Source organism: Natrix helvetica (assembly GCF_964273705.1).
Source record: "Natrix helvetica genome assembly, chromosome: 1".
NCBI classification, from domain to species: domain Eukaryota; kingdom Metazoa; phylum Chordata; class Lepidosauria; order Squamata; family Natricidae; genus Natrix; species Natrix helvetica.
In genome coordinates this window covers 216126910-216147527 of record NC_138548.1, presented here as the reverse complement: position 1 = coordinate 216147527, position 20618 = coordinate 216126910, and the positions used below count along the sequence as shown (strand labels likewise).

General features: G+C 43.3%; 1 protein-coding gene across 2 annotated transcripts in view; it reads right to left on the bottom strand.

Annotated features, from left to right (window-relative positions):
• Positions 1-20618, bottom strand: part of MAP3K12 (mitogen-activated protein kinase kinase kinase 12) — a 139963-nt gene that overhangs the window by 14072 nt on the left and 105273 nt on the right. For both annotated transcript variants that reach the window (XM_081937235.1, XM_081937236.1), the window contains exons 3-8: positions 16810-16993; positions 14468-14659; positions 11661-11819; positions 11106-11264; positions 6509-6617; positions 1344-1453 (exon numbers count right to left, since the gene is read on the bottom strand). In XM_081937235.1, the coding sequence (XP_081793361.1) occupies positions 1344-1453; positions 6509-6617; positions 11106-11264; positions 11661-11819; positions 14468-14659; positions 16810-16993 (913 nt within the window). The remainder of the gene's footprint in view (positions 1-1343; positions 1454-6508; positions 6618-11105; positions 11265-11660; positions 11820-14467; positions 14660-16809; positions 16994-20618) is intronic.

Here is a 20618-nt window from a genome sequence, read left to right as displayed (position 1 = left end):
AGACATTTAGAAGGAGTAGGTACACTTTTATGAAGTCAGATCTATTTTATGTCCCGGTTTTCCAACTCTGAAGTTTATTCTGTTCTAGCTCTTCCATCGTTCTGTCCTTAAAACAACAACACAAGAAATGGGTTGTTGTTTTTTTTAAAAAAAGCTTCCTTTTTGCAAGCATATTTGACAAATGCAGTTTTATACATTTTTCACTATATCTACTTTTGTGTGCATTTTCTTCATTATATACATTTTTTCTTAGGACTTATTCGTCTTGAAACTCTGTCTGGAATTCGCACTGCATATCGGACATTAACACAATTGAGCAAGTCCAGAGGTATTTCATGAGAAGGCTTGAAATTTTGGGCTTGGCCAACCTAGAACTACGCCGCCTACAGTCTGACCTAAGAATAGTTCACAAAATTATCTGCTACAATGTCCTACCTCAGCCTCAACCGCAATAATACACGAGCACACAATAGATACAAACTCAACCGCTCCAAACTTGATTGCACAAAATACGACTTCAGCAAGAGTGGTCAATACCTGGAATGCATCTGTTGTTACATCCTCAAACCCCCATAACTTTAACCTTAAACTGTCTACTGTTGACCTCACCCCATTCCTAAGAGGTCAGTAGGGGCATGTACAAGCGCACCAGCGTGCCTAATGTCCCTGTCCTACTGTCTCCATTATTTGTACCCATTTCCTGTCTTCTTTTTCATGTTTATTCTTATTCCTGTTGTCTTGTACATGATTGACAAACTAAATAAATAAAATAAATACGTTCCATAAAATGTAAATGTCAACAGTTGCATTCCAATTCGCATATAGGTTTGGGAAATGAAAAATAACGTTTCAAATGAAATGCAAATGCAATTAACCTACCCTCAAGATTATGCCCAGTTCCATTTACATATAACAATCATTAGTTTTAATAAAAGGAGCGGTAGTGAAATAAAAGACAGGGGAGGAATTGTCAGGATTTTTGCTTCAATTCTGAGGAATACAAAATTGCTTCACTGATGGGGGACCCCCTCCCCCCCCAAATGTTGGTATTTTCAGCATGCCAGCAGATGCGAGGAATATACGTCATTAAGTATAAACTTATCATGACAGGTGGCAGCAGTCAGCCATTCCTGGCTCTGCATGAAAGTGCCAAGTCTAGAGTGGGAGGTTGAAAAACACGTCTTAAAAGAGTGACAAGCCACATTTTTAGTATCACACAAGGAAAAGAACGTGTCCATGTAGCCTCTAGAAGTGTCACTCAGTTCAGATGAGACCTTTTATTTACAAGTACATATATAGGTATCGAATCTTCTATGTCTTAATGGTTTCCACACCTGCCATACCTGAGCTCTTCTCGCCGCCGGTGAATCAACTCCTCTTCCAGGCGGTGTAGACATGTCCCCTCCGATTTGATCTTTTCGAAATGGAGCTTCACTTCTTCTCGCCATTCAGCCTGGGGAAGAAAATGAGAGCTCCATAAACTCATTCCCTGAATTCTTCTGGCTCCAGGCCTAGAGAACAGAAAACTGTTTACAACGGTGCTACTCTTGTAGATTATGGTAAACCCCCCCCACACACACACTGCATGGTATCGGTTTTAGAAAAGTGGGGCTATTCAGCCCTCAGCAAAAGATGCATTTGTTGGTCATCTCACCTTCCTAACTAACTTATTGTGAAAAGTTGTTTTAAAATTTCAGAGGTAAGATTAATTCGGTTTGTTTTTATGTTATTGTTTATATAACTGCACTGTAAACTACTTTACAGACTAACATGAAAAGAGGTCTATACTGTTAGATCGGGTAATGGAAAGGCACACTCAGGTTAAAGGCAGCAACAGCTCTTTATTGTAACAGAACAAGTAAGAACAATCCAGAGAAGGTTGAGTCTGACAGCAGCCCTTTTATAGGGAGCTGTCAGACCCTTCGACCAATGAGATTAAACGTCTGTTCCCGCCGGAACAGAGGACCTTGGTGGAAACCATTATAACTGTAGCTAGTATCTAACACCCCTCCCCTCTTAGATGGAATCATCCTACTGGTAACGTAGTCATGCAGGTAGGCAGGCTTTTTGGTAGCTCTGCCAGACCTGCGCAGTTCAGTCGGAGGGTGTTCTTCGGACAGGTCGGACGGACCTGTTTGCTCTGCAGCTCCGCTTGGTGGAAGCTCCTGGAACCTTTCACAGGCCGTGGCTGGAGCTTCTAGAGCCGGTTCGCTCGGAGCTCGCTGCGGGCCTGCAACACAAGTAGCTAAGTATCCTGGTGTCTTTGGGTTTGAGTTGGCTGTGGAAGGAGTGACTTCATGCTTCTTTTGGGTAGGGCTTTGGCTAACTCAAGCAGGAGTTACCTCTGGCTGCCTAAGAGTGGAGTTGGAGAGGTGGCCACGGAGTTGGTCAATGTGCCTTCTCCAATTCCGACTGTCCTCGAGCTCTATGAGATAAGAGCAAGGCCCGGTGATGCCTATCACTATGGCAGGAATCCACAGAGTTCCCCTGGCGTAGTTGTGGGCATAAACTGAATCCCCTACACTAAAATTCCTAATTTTGCTTGTGGAGTCAGGGGGCAATGTGGCAGAATAGTTTGGGTGTAGCTGGCCTAAGTGGGAACTTAGCTAGCGACCCATGAGAAACTCAGAGGGGCTTCCCCCTGTAGTGGCACTTGGCGTGATGTGATGTGTTGAATTAGAAGATAATGGTCAACCCATGTTTGCCAATCTCCCGGATAGGGCCTCTTTTGCAGCTCTCACCATTCTCTCTGCCTGACCATTGGAGGCCGGATGGAATGGCGCGACCAGGGCATGTCTGATTCCCTGTGCTGCTAAGAAGGTCTTGAATTGCATGGCCGTGAATTGGGCCCGTTGTCAGAGACCAGGACGTTGGGCAGGCGTGCTGTGTGGAGAAAAGTCTCTGTAGTACCTTGATGACCGCTTCTGCCATAGTGAAGGTCATCAGGATTACCTCTAGCCATTTCGAGTAGGCATCCACAACTACGAGGAATGTCTGGCCATGAACTGGGCCAGCAAAATCAATGTGCACCCTAGACCACGGTGCTTGAGGTCGCTCCCACTCTTTAGCGGGCGCCTCTGGGGGAGCTGGTCTGGACTCCTGGCATGGTGTGCAGGTAGCCACTCATTCTTCGATCTTCCTGTCCATGTTAGGCCACCATACGTAACTCCTGGCCAAAGATTTCATCCTGACAATTCCAGGATGCCCTACATGTAAAGCCTCTAATACTGCAATGCACAGTTTGGGTGAAACAACGACCCAGTCGTCCCACAGCAAACAGCCATTAACAACAGACAATTCATCTCTCTTACAATAGTACATTTTGAAATCAGACCCAAAAGGCCCCTTGGGCCACCACCTCCACACCCAGTTCAAAATTTGTTTGATGGTGGAGTCTTTTGCAGAGTAGCAGGCAACGTCACTAGACGAGACAGGACCAGTCTCTAAGCAGTCAATAAGCAGAACTGGTGTCTCGGGGGTAGGGTCTGCAAGAAGTTCTGGCAGCGGGCAGCGACTCAAAGGGTTGTCATGCTCCAAAGTGGAGCCTGGTCGGTGGACGAGATGATAGGTGTAGGCCGCTAGGAAAATAGTCCATCTGGTCATCTGTGGCGATAATGATACAGGAGTAGGTCGGTCCCCAGCCAGCAAGCCCAGTAGCGGTTTGTGGTCCGTAATTAGTTCGAAATCACGGCTGTAGAGGTACTCATGGAACCTTTTTACACCAGCCACTGCAGCCAAAGCCTCACGGTCCAGCTGGCTGTAGTTCCGCTCGACAGCGGACAAGGTCCTTGAGTAATAGACTATGGGAGCCTTGGTTCCATTGGGCATGTGGTGGCTGAGGACGGCCCCGACGCCAAACAGGGAAGCGTCACAAGTCAACACCAGTGGCAGGGTCTGGCTGTACTGCACCAGGAACATGTCTGCTGACAGAAGTCTTTTTACCGCGGCAAATGCGGCTGCCTCGGCTCTGCCCCAGGACCACTTCGCGTTCTTCACCAGGAGACGATGTAAGGGCTCAGCAACGGTGGCTTTCTGTTTAAGAAAGACACTGTAGAAATTAAGGAGCCCGAGGAACACCTGCAGCTCAGTTTGATCATGAGGTGTAGGGGTGTCCTGGATTGCTCGGATTTTTTTAGTGGTCAGGTGAATCCCAGAGCCGTCGATTAGGTACCCTAAGAATTCAACCCTTGGCACGTTAATTTGGCTTTTTTTTTTTTTTTAGATGGAGGCCTTTGTCTTGAATTCTGGTCAAAACAGTTTGCAAACATTTGAAAAGTTGTGCCTCATTTGCAGCCGATACCAAGATGTGGTCAAAATAGTGAACGACTCCTGGAATCCCCTGCCAATGCCGTTCCATGACGCTTTGGAACAGTCCAGGGGCTATACTAACTCCAAATTGCAGGCGGTGACATTTGAATGTACCCCTGTGTGTCACAATGGTTTGGGCCTCTGCCATAGTGCCATCTACAGGCAATTGTTGGTATGCCTGCGCCATGTCCAATTTAGCAAATACTTTGCCGGAGCCTAAAGATTGTAATAAATGCTGTACAATAGGTATAGAGTAAGCGCTTTGTTGTAACACTTTATTGATTGTGCATTTGTAGTCCGGGCAGATGTGGACAGACCTGTCAGATTTGACAGGGGTCACTATAAGGGTCTCCCAGTGTACGTGATCAACTGGCTCTAGGATTCCCAGGCCTACGAGCTTGTCAATTTCCAGATCAATTTGGGGGCGGAGAGCGAAAGGTACTCTCCTGGGTTCTAGCCTTATGGGGGCTATGCTGGGGTCCAAATTAAAAGAGATTGGAGTCCCCACATACTTACCCAGACTGCTGCCGAAGACGTCCTCGCACTCCTTAAAAATTGCTTTGGTGCTCTTGTCTTTCAAGGGGTTGATACCGGTCACTTTTAGGCCCAGGGCTTCGAACCAGTCAAGCTCCAGGAGGCTCTGCAAGTTGCCGCTAACCACCGTCACTGGGAGCTGGCCACTGTAGTTTTTGAATTGCACTCGGAAGGTGCCCTGGCCCACGATGGGGACTAGGTTCCCCTGGTAATCATGAAGGCGGATGTCAGGGGCACGTAGATGCTGCTTCTTCAGGCTAGGGATAGCCCGCTTGAGTGTAGATCATGGCATGATGGTCGATCTCCATCTCGCATGGAGAGCCCTCGATGAAGACTGTGACCTTCAGCTTTTTTGGCCGCCTAGTGCAGACTTTGCCGATTGAGGTGTAGTAGGTGACTCTGGTGTCACCCTCTGAACACCATGGTGGCTTCTGCCATGCCCCTTGGTTGGGCCTCTGCTGGCGGTTAGGTCAGCTTCTTGGCTGCCAGGTCATTGTGGGGTGCTCACTTCTGCAAACCTGGGCAATGTGCTCCTTTCGCTTGCAGCACTGGCAGATAGCGTTGTGGAAACAGCAAGACGATCTGGCATGGTCTCCTCTGCAGCTTGCGCAAGGCAGGAAATGCGGTTTGAATTTGCGCACCGGCTGGGCGCGGCTACTGTGCATGCGGCAGCTGTCATCTTCTTCACCTTCTGAGCTCTTGGCCTCTGCAGCCTCGCGATGTAAGCGTATGCTCTTTCGCCCGTCTTGTGGAGTGCTTTGGCACTGCAGGGTTTCTGTAGACTTGACGGCCGATTCTTATGCTCTGGCTTTGTCCAAGGCAATTTGTAGAGTGAGGTTAGATTTGGCAAGTAACTTCCTCTGTAAATTAATGTCCCGCACACCTCATATGATGCGGTCTAGTATAAGTTTGTCTAGGTCTCGGAACTCGCAGTACGCTGTGGCCTTCCGTAGCGCTGCAACGTACTTGTTGATCGACTCGCCTTCCTTTTGATTACGAATATTAAATTCATGCTGGCAGATGTGCTTAGATGGCTTGGGAGCGTAGTGTGTCCTCAGCGTCTGTTGGAGCACTGACCAAGCAACCATTTGCAGCGGCGTTGGCTCAGAGAGGTGTTTGGCTGTTTCGAACACTTCCCGTCCACAGTAACCGAGGAACATGTTCTTCTTGCGGCCTTCAGAAAGGCCCATGAGGTCGTTGGCTTCGAGGAAGCAATTGAACCTCAGCCTATAGGAGTCCCAGTGGTCGGTGACTGGGTCATACGGAGTCGGTGGGGCGTGCATTGCCATTTTGTGTTCTGAGGGCGTTTTGAATTTGCCACTCAAAAATGGCTGCTCGAAGCCGCGCTGAGCTCCGGGCTAGATGTACTTGCTGGATTGCTATGCTTTTTTTTGGTTCGCCTAGTTGCCTTCCAATCCCAACTTCGTCGCCAGTGTTAGATCGTGTAATGGAAAGGCACACTCAGGCTAAAGGCAACAAGAGCTCTTTATTGTAATAGAACATGTACGTACAATCCAGTGGAAGTTGAGTCTGACAGCAGCCCTTTTATAGGGAGCTGTCAGACCCTTCGACCAATGAGATTGGTGGAAACCATTATAACTGTAGCTAGTATCTAACATATACATTTTAAACACAATTTCAAACTAATTTTGCCAAGGAAGCCCACCTGGGATTTGAAGTAAGTTTCTTGCGGTGTGGACAGCACATCAGCAGAGGCGATGTCAAGGTGCAGTAGGATCTGACGGAAGGATGGGCGATTCCGAGGTTTGCTATTCCTGATGAAGGAAGACAGAATACACTGAGGGGAAGAAGGCACACAGTGTGGATTCCTAGCTTGTTTGGTGGTGTGGTTAATTTGCTGGGCCAAGAGCAGGGAGACCCACATTCGGGTTCACCTTTAAGCAATGAAAGCTCATTTGATGTAAAGATAAAGGTTTCCCTCGCACATATATGCTAGTCATTCCCAACTCTAGGGGCCAGTGGTCATCTCCGTTTCAAAGCTGAAGAGCCAGTGCTGTCTGAAGACATCTCCGTGGTCAGCTGGCATGACTAAATGCCGAAGGTGCACAGAATGCTGATATCTTCCCATCAAAGGTGGTTCCTATTTTACTACTTGCATTTTTACATGCTTTAGAACTGCTAGGTTGGCAGAAGCTGGGACAAGTAACGGGAGCTCACTCCATTACGCGGCGCTAGGGATTTGAACAGCTGAACTGCCGACCTTTCTGATCAACAAGCTCAGCATCTTAGCCACTGAGCCACCGCATCCCTTTCATTTGATGTAGTGAGTAACAAAGATGACCCTGAAGAGATACATGGGAACTGCTACCTAGGCAAAAGGGGATGAAGTGGTTTTTTTTTAGGTCCAGAAGGATGAGATAACATTTGGAAATGGCTCACACAAACATCTCCCTAATGTGGTAGAAGAAGGGGGAAGAGATACAACACAATCAGACTTGCAAGATTCTGTTATTATAGTCAGCCTCAATAAAAGTAGTTTTAGGCTTGCTATGGAGCTGATTTCCAGGCCAATCAATCAATTCAGTTTATTATGGTCATAGACCAGAGACCAGAACAAATAGAAACACTCCATAAATATGCAATTTAAAATTCCGGAATAAAATAATAAATAACAGATAAAATCTATGATAAAATCCAGTCTGTCAATTACACATGGTCTAAGCACGCTAAAAATTACAGTCCATAAACTGTGTGGCCCGTACTCAGCTTAATACTGAAAGGGAAAGAAATAAGCAGTGCAATGGATTTGCCACATTTGTTGTATAAAATAGCTACGGTGGATTTGATACGTGTTTCTGACGAACCCCCAGTGCTGCTGCTGCATGGATGTGAGGGCGATGTGGCTGCGACATCTGTCACCCCATTGATTGCCAGGGTTGATTTCCAGGTCTTTTTCTTCCTAGTGAGACAAACACTTGATAGCTTTGTCAGAAGAGGATATTTAAAATGCAACTCAGCAACTGTTACGTATTGCATCACTCATTCTTGAGGGCCAGTCTTCCTTTAAAGGAACACTGATAGTGGATATGCATGGTATGTTGCAAAGAAATACTTGTAGACTCCTCTGACAAAGTGTAGGTTACTACTTTCAACACAAATCCCAGCTGCTCATGGTCTTCACTATTATGGTTGACATCAACTCTAGTCACTTTCCACAAGCAGATGAAAATGGAATTCTTCCAGAGGATACTTAGAATGATGTCAGACATTATCTGGAATGCAAGTTTTTTTATATTTTTGACTGCATGACTTTTGTATTTTATCTACAGGTAGTCCTCGACATACGATCACAACTGAGCCCCAAATTTCTTTTGCTAAGTGAAAGCGTTTTGCCCGATTTTACGACATTTCTTGCCACAGTTCTTAAATGAATCACTGCACTTGTTAAGTTACTAACACACTTGTGAAGTGAATCGGGACACCCTGGGACACTGCAACTGTCATAAATCGGAGTCAGCTGCCAGGCATCTGAGTTCTGATCATTGTGATAATGGGGATGCTGCATAAGTGGTCATAAGTGTGAAAAATGGTCATAAGTCACTTTTCTCAGTGCCGTTTTAACTTTGAGCTGTCACTAAATGAACGATTGTAAACCGGGGACTATCTGTAGTTATTGTTATTTATTGTTTTGTTAAATGTTATGATCCATCAAGAGTCTGGTTATGATTGTAGTAGGATATACATGTGATAAACAAACAAACAAACAAATAAGCAAGCAAGCAAATAACAAAATAATTATGAGTGGACAGACATCTACACAAAAAGAATTTCCAAGAATGTGACAGCTGTCCTCTCTGTAGCTGTGCTCCATTTTGGGTATGACAATGCATAGATTGGTGTGGATTTAAATTAAAATGTAAAGTGTAGAATTTAGAAACTGGCATGTGATATTAAAGTTTGCTGCATTATGCATTAGTGTAATATTTTATTTCTTGGAGTATTGTTTATTCTGTTTCTCAAGCTTTCATTATAGAAATTAATGTTCTTTCTGCTCTCAATCAAACTTTGTATCATGAGTTTTCCTTAACATGGCCATTAACTGCTCCATGTACGGATAGTCCTCACTTACCGACCTCAATAGAGACTGACAACTCCATCACTAAGTGGCACAGTCATTAAGCCAGACATCACACGACGGCACTGTTTTGTGACATCAGTTGTCACTTCCTGCTGCAGTCATTAAATAAATCACCCAGAGTCATTAAGTGCAACATCACATGACTGTGACTTGTGACTTCATGCTAGCTTCCCCATTGACTTTGCTTGTTGGAAGCTGGTGTGTGAAAAGTCACAAATGATGATCAAGAAACTATAATGGTTGCAACTCTGAGGAATGGTTGTAAGACTCCATATTCAGTATGATTTCAAATAAATGGTTGGTAAGTGAGGACTAGCTGTAATGTAGCAAATAGGAATGGAAGCTCATTGGGTTCCATTGTAAGCTTCTATTATGAAGTTTTTTTTCTGCTGAGAAATCTACCTGGTCTTCAGAAATAAATCAAGGTGCGTTCTGGAAAGAGGTGTGTTGTTCCAATTTTAAACTTGACACCCTGAGATGGGCTTTCTCTCTTAACACAACCTACTCCATAGAGTTGTTATGGTATGACAAACTGGAGGAGATTGCTGAAGAAAAGATGGCTCTAAATTAAATATGTATGTATCTACATTACACCATCTGCCAAAATGCTGTCCATCTCTGTGTATTATTTTAAATTCATTCAATAACATCTGCTAGTAAATGTATTTTTTAAAAATAATATTTCTTGATGTCCCCAAGGAATTTATGAAGACTTGTAATCTGGAGGATCACAGTTTCTTTAGCTCAGGTGTAAAGGAAATGAAACCTTGATCCTAATAGATCAAAAGTGAACTCAAGATATGCAAAGAGAGGGATTCCTAGAAAGATATAATTCATAACAAAAAGACGTATCACATTTTGGGTTTCATATGACATAATTGGGTTGCTATATCTCTATCTCCCGTGAATAGAAGCCAGAGAAGAGTACCTAAAAAACGCACCGTAAATTTTTTTTTCAATTATATATCATGAGGACAAGGGTGGGTTCCTGGCAATTCTAACCTCTTCTATAGAAGAGGTTCCACAAATCTACAGTGCCGTTTGGAACCGGTTCCAGCTCCTTCCCCCACCCGTCCGCACATCATTAAGATGAAGAGTGAGAAGAGGAATTCTGGGAGTTGAAGTCCACAAGTCTTAAAACTGTCAAGTTTGAACACCCCTGGGTTTTTTTTCTAAAGGGTTAGGGGTAACGTGCCAGCTTTAAGGCTTGCGTGCTTCAAATGCCAGAGTTTCTGAGCCAACATTTTGGTTGCTAAGCAAGAGCGTTGTTAAGTGAGTTTCACCACATTTTACAAGTTGGCCACGCCCACCCAGTCACATGGCTGACAAGCCACTCCCACCCGGTCACATGGCCGGTAAGCCAGTTCCACAAAGCAGGGCACACCTACAGAAGAGGTTCTAAAAAAATTTGAAACCCACCACTGCATGAGGAAGATAAGATGTGGCAAAAGTCAGGCATTCTATTAGATTTAATTGGGCCTTCAAATTGTATTAAAACATAAATACTTCCCAATCTAACACTCTCTGTAAATTTTAGACTACAATCCCCATCAATCACAGGCAAGATACTGGAAGGCTATCAGATCTGGAACATATTCCTAGGGAGCCCCAAAATGTGGAAAGCATTTACATTAATATGTAAAAGCTGATATAAATGTTCCTGTATGGTAAATACTCCATGTGGTTGTAATGGTGAATAAAATAGGCTTCAATCAATGTTTATTGTCTTTAGGCCTATTTAAGGAGGCCATTCCACACATACACAAAAAAGTATCATCTGGATCTCTTGCACGAGCAAGGCAAATAAATAAGATTGGAGGATATTGTGTCTCAATTCTCTGGAGTTTATATAATCTTAATAGATTATATAAGAAGTGCTTTCCTCCTCCCTCTTCTGAGTTTTGAATTTTATTTAGTTGGGTTTTAACTGTTTTTTTTAATGAAACAGGATTGCTTTTTTTTCTTTTCCCCATTTTCTCTCTCCTCTGTAGCATAATATAGTTTTCCTTTCCTTTCCTTTAAAAAAAACAGTGTGGATTTAGAATTTTCATTTCTTTCAAACTATAGCTGAGCAGGGCCTGGCCCTGGACTAATTCTGAAGGCTAATTCTTCCTCCCACAATTTAGCCCAAGTTGCTGAGAAGTGATGTAACATGGGAACTCACCAGCACTGCCTCAGCAGGATCTTGAAGCCATCTGGGCAACTGGTAGGCACAGGTAGGTGGAGGCTATTACTGCCCACTCCCCAGATGATGGCTGAGGAGTCCACATCCTTGTAAGGAATCTCTCCGGTCAGCAACTCCCAGAGAACGACGCCAAAGGACCTAGGTGGGAATGAAAAGTCAATTGAGTAGAGGAAACCTCTAGCATGAACAACCATTCTCAATGGGCTTCCCCTTTTACATTCTTTTCCAGCCATGCCTTCTACCCAAACAGAATCTATACCTGGGAGTATATACAGGTGAGACTAGGAGTAATGGACAAATACATCTGTAGGGCATAAGGTAAATCTGTGAATAAATAGGTATCTATTACCGGTACTAGACCTTGGTGGGAGTTGTAGTCCAACACACCTTTGTTTGGGTATGTGTTATGTGGACGAAAGAAGCCAGAGCCCAACACAACTGGAGGAGGGGCACTGGGTTGTCCTATACTTTGACCACCCACTCAGACCTTCCCCACTCTCTCCCCTGCCTGTCTTTTGGGTTAGCTCCCCTCACCAGATGTCAACCTTCTCAGAAACAGGCTCATTCCGAATCACTTCAGGGGCCATCCAGGCCACAGTGCCAGCAAAAGACATCTTGGTGCTCTTGTCACTGAGCTCTTTGGAGGTGCCAAAGTCAGAGATCTTCACCACATCATCATACGTGATCAGCATGCTAGGGGGAGAAGAAAAGAAATGGACTTCATGGCTCCTTCTGAGAGACAAAGGGCTCTCTACCATCAATTGGGGAAGATAATATATGAATAAACCCCCTTTTTCCTCCTCCATGGAATAATAATAATTTAATAAATTTATATGCTACCTTTGGGTTTCTCAGAAACTGTGGGCCATATCTTCCTGGAAGGTTGCAGACAACTTTGCCACAAAGATACTTTATTTGTGTGGTGGCACTTCAAAGGAATATAGCATATCATCTAATTCTTTAACCTATATCTTACTGAATGGCTCATAAAACATATTTTTTCCTCACAACTTTGTTGGAGTAGCTGGACAAACCCATGCAATTCTGATATATCTTATTCCTAAACCAAGATTTACTCAAATTCCTCCTACTGCCTCTAGACTACAAAACACCTGGAAATCACAAAACAAGAATGATTATAAAGGGCAGGATACAGGTGAAACTCGAAAAATTAGAATATCGTGCAAAAGTTCATTTATTCCAGTAATGCAACTTAAAAGGTGAAACTAATATATGAGATAAAGACTCATTACATGCAAAGCAAGATAGTTCAAGCCGTGATTTGTCATAATTGTGATGATTATGGCTTACAGCTCATGAAAACCCCAAATCCACAATCTCAGAAAATTAGAATATTACATGCAATCAATAAAACAAGGATTGTACATAGAACAATATCGGACCTCTGAAAAGTATAAGCATGCATATGTACTCAGTACTTGGTTTGGGCCCCCTTTGCAGCATTACTGCCTCAATGCGGCGTGGCATGGAAGCTATCAGCCTGTGGCACTGCTGAGGTGTTATGGAAGACCAGGATGCTTCAGTAGCGGCCTTCAGCTCTTCTGCATTGTTTGGTCTCATGTCTCTCATCTTTCTCTTGGCAATGCCCCATAGATTCTCTATGGGGTTCAGGTCAGGTGAGTTTGCTGGCCAATCAAGCACAGTAATCCCATGGTCATTGAACCAGGATTTGGTGCTTTTGGCAGTGTGGGCAGCTGGAAAATGAAGTCAGCATCCCCACAAATCTCGTCTGCAGAAGGAAGCATGAAGTGCTGCAAAATCTCCTGGTAGATGGCTGCGTTGACCCTGGACTTAATGAAGCACAGTGGACCAACACCAGCAGATGATATGGCTTCCCAAATCAACACAGACTGTGGAAACTTCACGCTGGACTTCAAGCATCTCGCAGTGTGTGCCTCTCCATTCTTCCTCCATACTCTGGGTCCTTGGTTTCCAAATGAGATACAAAAGTTGTTCTCATTAGAAAAGAGGACTTTGGACCACTGAGCAACAGACCAGGTCTGTTTTTCTTTAGCCCAGGTAAGACACTTCTGATGTTGTTTGTTGTTCAGGAGCGGCTTGACAAGAGGAATACGACATTTGAAGCCCATGTCCAGGATCCGTCTGTGTGTGGTGGCTCTTGATGCACTGACTCCAGCCTCAGTCCACTCATTGTGAAAGTCCCCAACACTTTTGAATGGCCTTTTCCTGACAATCCTCTCCAGGCTGCGGTCATCCCTGCTGCTTGTGCACCTTTTTCTTCCACTTTTCCCTTTCACATAACTTTCCATTAATGTGCTTTGATACAGCACTTTGGGAACATCCAACTTCTTTTGCAATGATCTTTTGAGGCTTTCCCTCCTTATGGAGGGTGTCAATGATGGTTTTCTGCACAACTGTCAGGTCAGCAGTCTTTCCCATGATTATGATTCCTACTGAACCAGACTGACAACCCTTTGCAGGTGTTATGGCTTAATTAGCTGATTAGAGTGGGACTTCGAGACTAGAATATTGCACTTTTTTACAATATTCTAATTTTCTGAGATTGTGGATTTGGGGTTTTCATGAGCTGTAAGCCATAATCATCACAATTATGACAAATCACGGCTTGGACTATCTTGCTTTGCATGTAATGAGTCTATCTCATATATTAATTTCACCTTTTAAGTTGCATTACTGAAATAAATGAACTTTTGCACGATATTCTAATTTTTCGAGTTTCACCTGTATGATTACAGCCCCTGCTCTTATTTCCTTAGCAAAAGTAGTGGGGCTTCTAAGCTCTGACTGAGAAAACAATGCCCTCCTTCACCAGAACAGACAGCACTGCAGCTGCTGCCCCCCATTGTGTTTTTTGACTGATGGTGAGGGAGGGCAATGCTCTTCTTGACAACCCCATTCAATTATGGAAGGGTTTTGTTCACATCTATTCTTTGCCATACTTTTGTCACCTTCACTATTGTCTTCCCTGAAGTCTAATTTATGTACAGGCTAAACTCCTTGGAGATAAGCATTGTTTTGTTTGCTTATTTATGAAACTCAGAAAAAACCCCTCCACTCTCAATATACCAGAGAAGCATCCATTACAGAAAGGGTTAATGCCCTGAGTTGTACACAAGCGTGAAGAAGAACTATGGATGAAACCAGTGATAGGGAGGTAGAGCAGACGACCAAGCCTCCCACTTAACTGTAACATTTTGAGAGAGATTTTGAGCTTTCAAAAATGGCAGGTTTTGTTTCAGTAGGAAAACACCGACTTGCCCTCAGTAACCCTGAGTTCCTTGCCACTGCCTGCCTGGCATCATGTTAGTCTCCTGGAACGATTTAGCTCCCCTTCTTACTTGGGTGACTTGAGATCTCGGTGGATGATCTTATGGAGGTGCAGGTAGTTCATGCCACCAGCGATGCCCATGGACCAGTCCACCAACAGCGAGGGAGTGACTTTGCGTCCAGCACGTAGCACCTCATAGAGTTGGCCCTGGGCACAGAATTCCATGATGATGCAATAACAGGGAGCCTGGGTGCACACACCCCTGCAAGGAGTGAGAAAGGTCAGAATAAGGATAGGCTAAAAAGGACCAGCAGGACACTTTACAGTGGCAAAGAAATAACACCAGCATGCTCTTTGAAGAGTTATTGTGGAATGATGATTTCTGGGGAGACAAAGAGTCAGGATTCTCTTCTGCCTTGTGTCCCAACAAGAAAGCCTAATGTTTAACATGTGAGAAGGGCTTCTGTTGTTCAGAGACAAGCCAAAAGTTATCCCTAATGCTATGAGGTACTTGTGGGAAATTACCCAAATTAGTCAGCATTCTGTGGTCCAGAACCATTTTGTTTTGCAGCTGCAACAGTGAGTTGGGGGTCCTTCTGCAACCTTCATTATGGATTGAACCACTGAAAATATAAACATTCATTCACCTATTGTAGAGGGCATAGGAAATGCTCTTGAAGGACAGGACGAACAGTCCCTACCAAGGTCATGGTCAGATAAGAGGGGCTTGAATTTGTCTTAAGAAACTCGAGAAAATGTCTTAGACAAGCCCCAGACTTACTTCACATGAAGATAAAGGGTGGAAGCAGACTTGCAGTAGTCTGATATTATAGTTGTTACAATAAAAGTAGTCCTGATCTAAAATCAGTTTGGTTTCTTTGTCTACCTTATAGGGTTGACATCTATATATGAATAGACTACTGGGATATGAAATGTCATGACTAGATAGATACTCTTATCTATTCCATACTTGGTGACCACAAAGATATCTGGGACTACAATTTTTAGGAGAATCGGTTTGGCATAGTGATTGAGGAAGGAATGTAGAAATTGAGAGAATATAAGAATTATAGCCCAATATATCTGGAAATAATTTGGTTGGTTCTAACAAGGTTGGAATTATGGGGACTGTAATTCCAACATTTGAAATAGCATTACTTATTTTAAGAAGTATTACTTTCCTGTTTTTCCCCAGAGAGAATCAGCTAAGGTCACACTCAATTCCAAGAAATGTGGCAGAGCCAAAACGAAACCTAATTTTGAAGCAATGAGCATTACAATTCAATTTACATTTGTTCATTATAGTTAATATGATTACTTTATCAGTATCCAATAATCTTCTCCTGCCATGTGAAAAACTACAAACTAAGGAGAGGCTGACTACAACATCCAAGAGTTTGTCTCACAAATTGTCCTGACTGAAAGAAAAACCAGGGTCGATACTGGGAAGTTGTGGTTCCAGAAAAGAAAGTATAGCAGTGACAGTGAGCCTATGACGTGTGTGTCAAAGATAACATGCCATGACATTCTGGATGTCAGCGTTCCCCAACACCTGACAAGTATTCTCAAAAACATGCCCCATCCCTGTGCAATTTTTGAAGTCTACAGAGGCTGCACAAGAATGAAGGGTGTTGTCATGTGGCCTCCAGACCCTCTGGAATTTGTGCAAAAAGGGCCATGTTCTCGCATGGCCTACTGACCCTCTGAATAGGGCATGCTTTTGTGGAGTTTTTGGAGGCTGAAGAGGCTGCAGAAGAGCATTCTCCGAAGCTATTTCAAGACCTTGTGCAACTGGAGCAGCCTCCGGTAGGCTGACGAGGCCTGTCATCAGAAAGACAACAAAGTCTAAAGGTAAGCGGTACACGGCAGATTCTGGAGAGTGCTGGGCTGCGGAGACAATCACACAATTCCCCAACATTTGTGTGTCTCGGGAAATGGTGCAGGGCAGCCTTTTTGAGTGGCAGTGATAGTACTAGGGCAAAATTGAGGCCCGGTTCTCTGCTTCAGGCCTAGCCTCAGCGCTGTTGCCAGGTGCCACTGTTCAAGGTGGCCTAGAAGGGGAGACAGAGAATTGTTTCTCTTTTGTTTGGGAGGTGGTGGTATTGACATACCAGCAGAGCCAAATTAGGCAATTTCTGAATTTTTGACATGCTGAGCCAAGCAATTCGCCATAACTACACTAAACTAAGTGGGACATGCACAAATCGAGGTTTTTCTCTCTCCATACAGTCTTTGGCTTGAAACACAGCTGATTGCCGTATGTGTTGCATGATTGCTTGTGTTTATGGGTGAGGGAGAGGGAGTAAGTTATGGTGCTTGGCAAAGACATTTGCCCTGTCCAACTATGCTGAGAAAGACTTCATCTTAAGAAAGGCAAAGCCAATTCTCTCTTGCCAACGCCGCCCCACTCACTTGAAGGTGATGATGTTGGGATGCTTGAGTTTCCTCAAATGTTTGATATCCGTCTCCTTGAGGTCTCGCACCTTCTTGACTGCAACTTCCTCCCCATGGAAGCGTCCCAGGAAGACAGCACCTTGTGCCCCACTGCCTACCCATTGCAAGTCCATGATCTCTTCAAAGGGTACCTCCCAGGGGTCTGCATGGAGAGGAAAAGAAAGGGGTAGCTGCGGGGTGTTCAGAGGAAGGCAGGTTTTTCATCCACAGGGCAAAAAGTCCTGCATAATGTCATTCAGGAATAACCAAAGTCATGCATATCATCGCAGGAACAAATGTAAACACTGCAAGTACATGACATTTAATAAGCCGAGTATGCATTTAAAAATAATAATAATGCCAATCAGGTTTCTAGCCCTTGCAGAAATAACTTGTAACAACAACAATAAGAAGAACACTGCTTGGATTTGCATATATACTATGCAGGTACATTACAAAATCCCAGGAGCTAGGTTTTTGGGAAAAATTTGATGTGTATGAAAGGCCAGAACCATCTAAAAAACTGCCAGCTATGATTTCACACTGTTGTGTATATAATAACAGTAATATGATTTTATACACCATCCAACTCTCAACGCCTCTAGTAACACAACGACTTGTTTGGAAAAAGGGAAGAAATTATTTCCAATGATGAAGGGAGGAATAATCAGTCCAGCATCTCGCTGCTCACCCCCTTTGGCCCCAGCTTTTCTTATAGCATCACAGTCACATTTCATATGGCTGGTTCCATTTATCTTGGGTGCCATAAAAAGGGGCTAGAAGAAAACAAATAAGCCGAACATTCAAGATTTAAGTCAAAGTTTGAAGAATATTCTGCATTCCTTCATGTTTTTTTTCAAGAGGGAAAAGCTATATGAAGGGCATTCAGTCATGATAGATACCTCTGAAGTATTTGTTACCAGTAGAAGCCACTGAATAAAAATGAAGGTATCTTCTGGGAAGATACTCACAAGAGTATCCTCCTCAATTTGGGAAGTCTTCCCACAATTGACAAATTGCCCATCTTAAAGTATGTTTGAATGGGGAGAAAAAACACCTGGAAAATTCATGTTCAAACTGAGAAACCCACATTCAATATTTTGGCTGATTGGATCCACCTGGAGATTTGACCCTCTTAGTTGCCCCTCTTTCTTGACGCTTCAGGTGGAATGGTGATCAAACAGATGTTTATTAAGGCCTACTTTGAAGGCAGGGAACCTGAACCAGTATGCGAGTTGGATTTTTTTTTGCCTACAACACCAAACTGTGCTGGATGTTATCATAGCAGAGGCATTTCAAAGAGGGGAAGTCTCTCACCCCCCTCAACCTTTTTTTAAAGAAAAACCAGGATCAGGAAGTTTTGATTCTCGAAAAGATGGAAGAACGTTCTAAGTATCTAATTTTCTACTTCATCAGAAAATTGAAGTGATTGCTCCCAGCTTCCTTGGTCCTGTCCATTTTGTGCAAATAAGTGGGAATGATTCTTTTCAGTTGTCTCTCGAAAGAGAGACTCTGCTTTTCTTGATGTGCAGGAGAAATCAGAGAGCATGTCTATCTACTCCAAGTATGGGAGCTGAACTTCTTCAAAAGAGGCTTTCCTGAGGTCCCCTCCAGAGGTTCTGGTTTTAAAAACCTTTCTGTCACCAAGATTACCATCTCTAGATTTTCTCATTTGCACTTCCCAAAGCGGACTTTTTAAAATAATTTGAGGGGTCTCCTGGACTCTCATCTCCTGCTCAATGAGCAGATAGTGGCCCTGTCCTAGAAAGGCGTTTGCAGAAATCAATCTTTTGTGGCAATAATATCCTTTCCTAGTTTGTGAAGCTATGATCACAGTCAATCATGTTCTAGTGACCTTCTGGTGAGATTGTTGCAATGCATTCTCCATAGGGCAACATTTGAACACCTGTTATTGATGCTCCTGACTTTGCCAATATAATGTCTCTATTTTGCTAAGAATAAGATTCTGGGTACAATTCAAGGCCTTGGCTGTCATATATAAAACATTACAAGGTTTAAGAGCTGATTACCTTTAAAACCTTTTCTCTTGTTGCTTCTGCCTGGCCAGTAAGAACTGGTGTGCTCCAGATCTGAGCTATACAAATGTGACTTTCTAGGCAAAGTGGGACCTAGGAGCTGTGTCTTCTTTATAGTTGGACCTACCACATGAAATAGCAATGCCCTTCCTCAAGATTTGAATGGCCGACTCTGTTAAGCTTTCATAAAGCTGTGAAAACTTGGCTCTTCCAGCCGGTTCTGCAGCAGAGTATAATGGTTTGTTCCCAGTAATCTATCCTGATGGTATAACAACCCTATGGAGTTGGTTATCTCCCTGACATAAGGTTATGCAGCATTATTGTATGGTTGGCTATTTCTGTTGCCTTAAATCCTGGCATATGAGCTGCTTAGAATACTTTCAGTGGCTGAGATGGCATGCAAAATAAATATTGCAAATTATGATATCCTTTTTGGGTCAAAAGAGAAAATAATGTTTTTTTAAGGTATCTGCAGCTTTTTACTTTAGAGTCACTTCATCTGTTCTTCTCCTTAGAAGCTGCAACGTCAGACTTCCTCTGATTTTGAGAAACTTCAGTACTAAGCAAGAAATAATCTAATCTAATCAGCTCAATTGTACACAAAAAGGTTAACCATCAACACATCTGACTGGAAGAAGAGAGACAAAATGGCCATGTTGCTGTGGTCTGGGAATAAAAACCGGGGTTTCAAATTACCCAGTGACTGGAAAAATTGTAACAAAAATGTCTGTAGGAATTTTTTTTTGTAAGATTAAAGTGTTAGGTATTTTTGATCTTCACAATTGCACATGCTCAATGTTCTAATGTCCTTTGGGTCTCTAACAGTGCATTAGTTAACTGGAGCATTTGGCATTGACAAAGTTGATTTTACCAATGTTTTCAGGATTCAGGATTCAAAGGCAATACTCTAGAAAAAAACTGGCAAATAGCATAGCAACAAACATATCTCTATTAAAATAGTTATAATTATGTCCATTTGGCTAGCACTCATTCAAATTCTAATTATGGCATTTTGGACCAAATTCATTTCCACTCAATATATAAAGACAGCTTCTTATATAGCAGGGGTGGGGAACTGTGGCTCTTTTGCGACTTGTGGACTTCAACTCCCAGAATTCCAGAACCAACATAGCTGCCTCAGGAATTCTGGGAGTTGAAGTCCACAAGTCGCAAAAGAGCCACAGTTCCCCACCCCTGTTATATAGCATTTTTTTGGCCTAATCCTGTAATAATTATATGAATAGTCACTAGAACTTCATTCCTCATGTACGGTTAGCCTGTAAACTAAATTTATAACTAATTCCTGACACAGACAGAATCAGAAAATCAAGGGGTCACCGTGTTCTAGAGGGCAGCAACGGATGAAAAGAACCACGCAAGAGATCACTGACTCTGGGAGAAAGCCTTGATCCAAACTGAATCCTAAGTTCCCCATTAACACCAAGACTGATTGAATTGCCAATTGCATTTGGGAACATATCTTGAAAATAGGGACATAGAAAATTTCTTATACTGAATCAAACACCTAAATCAATATTGTTCACATCAGATTACTATATCCTCCAGGTGTTTTGAACCAAACTCACGAAAATCCTTGCTAATGTATGCTGGTCTGGTGAGAACTGAAATCTGAAGGCTATAGGGCAGTGTTGGCAAACATTTTTGGCACCAAGTGCAAAAACGGGAACGTACGCACACACGCGGGGGAACTCCAGAAACCAGAAGAGCAGTTCCAGAAGAAGAACAGGTCCA